At 49.7% G+C, this 4560-nt stretch overlaps 1 protein-coding gene across 1 annotated transcript; it reads left to right on the top strand.

Moving 5' to 3' along the window:
• Window positions 1-351: 351 nt before the first annotated feature.
• rpl35a (ribosomal protein L35a) lies at window positions 352-4267 on the top strand. The gene is made up of 5 exons (XM_040043404.1): window positions 352-431; window positions 1272-1316; window positions 2658-2810; window positions 2889-3033; window positions 4186-4267. The coding sequence occupies exons 2-5, from the start codon at window positions 1306-1308 to the stop codon at window positions 4207-4209; spliced, it is 333 nt and encodes a 110-aa protein (XP_039899338.1). The 5' UTR covers window positions 352-431; window positions 1272-1305; the 3' UTR covers window positions 4210-4267.
• The last annotated feature ends 293 nt before the right edge of the window (window positions 4268-4560 follow it).

Genomic DNA, 4560 nt, shown 5'->3' on the forward strand with positions numbered 1-4560 from the left:
TGCTTGATGGAAATAGTCTGAACAGTTTATGGCTGCGGTGACTGGATAGGTTACATTTGCTGCATGTGACATCATTTGTTAGTTACCAGTTTTAGTTCTCACAAATCAAACATAAATGTTTGTTTATATTATCTTCAATAAAGCGCGTTCATGCGGTGGATTTTGAAAATTAATGTAAAAATATTACATTAACAAAGACAAAACATGAAGCCATAAACATGTATTATTATTATTATTATTATTATTAAAATGTGTGTTATGAAATTCTGTAAACGTGTTTTTAATTGTTTCCTTGATTACATTAAAATCTATAGCGGTAAAATAAAATGAGCCTTTCTTTTCAGGCAGCTCCGCGGACACCTCTGTTTACACTAATTTCCCAGCATCCCTTTCGCCCTTCCTTTTCCTCCTTCTCTGCGGACGCGGTGCAGGTAAGAGTCAACATGTCCGCCGGCACATCCTTGAAAAATGCCCGTTAATCTGCGCGGTGGGCGGCTGATAGTCCCGAGGGGGGCCGGGGCAGGAGCCCCGGTGCTGCTCGGTCGGTCTGTGTCTGCGTTTGAGCCGCTGATGGCGGAGATTCGCTCCGGATAGAGAAGCTAGCCTCGGCTAACGAAGCGCAGGGCCGGGGGTAACCGAGCGGCTTCCGAGCTGCGCGTGCCGGCTCCCGCACACGTGCGGTAAGGAAAGGGTGTGTGGGAGCCCCGATGCTCGCGGCGGGCTGGAGCTCCCCCGATAAACGGGCCAAACCAGAGGAGCCACCGGCCGGAGCTGTCTCGGATTTTCGTAGTTTCTCGTGAAACAATGAAACGGAAAGAGCCGAATGTTACGTGCTGTATGCAGGGAGCCATCGGTTATCGATCAGTGACGGGCTGACCGCAGAATCACACGGATTCTGAACGGGACTGTTTCTGTGACAACCTCAGACACTTTACCTGTGGTCCAAGCTGCCTCTGAATAAGTCACGTGACTTTTTACCTGGTAGCGTGGCACGTGCTGATCCCACATAAAGTGTTTCTTAAGAACAGTAAACGCATCACAGGTCGGAGCATGCTCAGTCCTCCACCTGTGAGGTCATAGCTGACTAAACCTACAGTTATCAGGGCCCGGCACTAAAAACTCGTATTATTAGTTGCCATGGTGATGTGTCCTCCTCTGAAAACACAGCGGGTACAAAGTTGCGAGCTCAGGAAAACATGCTGGTTACCGGTGCCGTCAATCACGTGATGCTACAGTTGGTTTCAGGTGTTAATGTGACTGTTTCTGTGCAGGTGAACTCACCTGAAGAAGACCACAACGACCAAGATGCCTGGAAGGTGAGTGCCAATCATTTCACTCTGTGGTCACATGATGTATGTCTGTGTGAGCAATTTAACCTGCTGAAGTTCTGAAACAGGTGAGGGCAGACAGGTGTTGACAGGAAGTGAGTTAACTGTGAGTGCAGAGCGACTTCCTGTCTGCTCTTCAGTGATTCTGGGATGGGTTTAATAAAGTTTTATTCAAACAGGCCGTAATCTGTCAGAGACGCTGTTCCTCGCTGCAGAGACGCTGGTGGTGATGATGTCATGGTTGGAGGTGCACAGATCAGGGCTCGCAAAATCGCTAGCCCGACGTCCCGGAGCTAGCGATATCTCCGGTCGGGCGACCAAAATCTATCTCAGCCCCGCCGAGTGTTTTAGGCAGAAAAAGTATGTGTGTCCATGTGTAAACGCAAAAAAACGGTGAAACTCAGAAGCCTGGCAGGGAACGAGTAGCAAAGATGGCGCATAGTCGTGTAAACAGGGACAGTAACTACGTGTAACAGCAGCAGTGTTTCTGTCACTGTAGAAGTTCATCTCATGTGAACAGTAACGTCTCGCACACCTTTGATGTTGTGTGACTAAATCTCAGTTTTCCTCGTCGACACGTAAACGCCTTAGAGTTGGGTCCTTGTTGCTATAGAAACAGTTGTGGGCGCTGTCAGTGGGTCGTTGCTGATGATCTGCGGAGCGTACAGGGGAAGCAGGTGCAGGGTTACGACCTTCGACCCTCACAGATCGGAGGAGAAGGGTGAAGTAACCACGGTGACATCAGCTGGTGGAGTGGGTCACGGTTTGGCTCTGATCAATAAGCACTGGAGTTCCTATTGGTTGTTTTGGGACCTTCTGCCGCTCACTTTAGTTCTATTGATCATTTGTGTCTGATTAGTGAGTTGATCACGTTGCACAGAACGCTGGCAGCAGATAAATCAATACTTGACGTCTATCAGTCCAGAGCGGTCACATTCACCCGTGGCTCCTCCCACTCCAGCTCATTGATGATGTTGATTCTGTCAGCTGTTTCTGGGCTGATTGATCAGTCTGATTACTGATCATTCTGCAGGTTTGATTTGCTTCAGATGTTTTAAGGTCTGTTAGAGAGATGCGGAGGGTAGCTCCGTTGTTGTGATTGATTTCCCGCCTCCTGTGTTTGGCGACTGTTTTGTGCAGTTTCTGTGTGTGTGATGGAAGCGTGAGCTCCACCAGCTGATGTCTGGGTGAAAAAGACACGCTGTGCTTTGACTTTGGTGAAACCTTTGGTCACGCTTGGGCTGGAGATGAGCAGCTCTTTCCGTTGGTCAGATTTGGGGGCGTGTCAGCAGGTGGTGGTGACATGGTCTGTCGCTGTCTCTCTTTCAGACTGTGGAGTAAGGCCATCTTTGCGGGCTACAAGCGCGGCCTGAGGAACCAGCGCGAGCACACGGCGCTGCTGAAGCTCGAGGGCTGCTACAGCCGGGACGAGGTCGACTTCTACCTCGGCAAACGCTGCGCCTACGTCTACAAGGCCAAGAAGTGAGCTGCCACACCGCCATCTTTCATTTACTGTTAAGGTTGGCGTGTTTCTAAGTGTGTGTGTGTGTGTGCACGCAGGAACACGGTGACGCCCGGCGGGAAGCCCAACAAGACCCGTGTGATCTGGGGGAAGGTGACCCGGGCACACGGAAGCAGCGGGATGGTGCGAGCAAAGTTCAGCAGCAACCTGCCGGCCAAAGCCATTGGACACAGAGTCAGAGTGGTGAGTCACATGACCTGATCGGCTGGTGTTACGACCTCGCAGACGTCTTGGCTGCCGCGGCGTTTCTGTGTTCACTGCTTCCTATCACGCCATCAGATCGTTTCCAATACGCTTCAGGAGTAAAAGTGTTCATGCGAACTTTGACCTGCTCTGGCTCAGAGCGCTACCTGAGTGCGCTCAGTCTTTAAATTTGATTTATTCACCATGAAGCCACAGCTGGAGGCGTCATTTACAGGTTCTTTTTTATAACATGAAATCGATATGACGAGACTGAGGGGTGTGGCTTCAGACAGCAGCATTGAGGAAGCTTATCAATATTTGAATAAATGAATAAACTCAAGCAAGACGAGAGGCTGAGTAACGTTTGCACATCATTCTGTCAGATAAACTCAGATTAGAGCATGTTCATCAGACTGACAGCCCGCTCCACCCGGCTCCACCCGGCTGCTGCTGTTGGTGTACAGCTGTGAGAATAGAAAGTCTTTATTGGTACTTTACAGATTTACAGTGAGATACAGAGCAGCTCCTACTCAGTGCAGACCTGGGGGGGGGGGGGGGGTCTGCAGCTCTGAGCAGTATTTAGAAAAAAGTACCAAGAGAAAAAATGCTGCTGAGCGCAGATCTGATGACTCTGATTGACCAGTGCGTGATGTCACAGCGTGGTGTCGGACTGGCTCTGCGTTACAGGAGGTTTAGTGTCAGCGCGTTTGACGATTTCGCTTTGCGGCTCCAACAGACCAACCCTGAACCGAGAACTTTATTTTATTGATGAGATAAAATTGAACTGTGGTGTTGCACCACAGGCGTCTGTGGCAGGTGAGCGTAACAAGTCGTTAAAACCCGCCTCTTTGTTTCATTGGCTCAGTTTTCTAAATATTTTGCAGAAATGGCGTTCAGTCATTCGGAGTCACATCTAGAGGTCTCACCTGTCACAGGTGTTTGCTCACAGTGTGACACGCGCATTCGTACCACCGTCGCCACATCTTCCACCTCGCTCGCCGCACCGATGCTCTGAAGGCGTCTCGGGTCTTCTCGCCGCTTACTTCTTCTGTGGTTTCTCCTCCTGTGTGCACTTCCTGTGTGGTAGTTGTATTGTGAAGTTCATTTCCTGTGTGTGGTTTTATTGTGACAGTGTACTTCCTCTGTGTGCAGATGCTGTATCCTTCCCGGGTGTGAGGCGGAGATGGCAGCGGCTCTTTGTTTGTACAGAAACAATAAAGTGATCAATAATCTGGTCAGACTCCCGCTTTGTGTTTCTCTCACACACACAGCCTTCATCTACAGGAGTCTCTCACTCCTGACTGCAGGGGGCAGCAAAGCATTCGGAGAGGTCTTTTAAAGCAGCGGTCCCCAACCCCCGGGCCTCGGACCGGTACCGGGCCGCGAGAGTTGAGGCTCAGGTGTGAAATGTCTGGTTTCCAGCGTTATTTTGTTATCGTTTTTCTCGTTTACTCGGTTTTCCTGGGTCTTTCCACGTGTGTTATGAATAAATCTTCTTTTTTTCGGTACCGGTACTAGTTTTATTTT

The sequence above is a fragment of the Simochromis diagramma genome, unplaced genomic scaffold (assembly GCF_900408965.1).
Source record: "Simochromis diagramma unplaced genomic scaffold, fSimDia1.1 OVJJ01000377.1, whole genome shotgun sequence".
Taxonomy (NCBI): domain Eukaryota; kingdom Metazoa; phylum Chordata; class Actinopteri; order Cichliformes; family Cichlidae; genus Simochromis; species Simochromis diagramma.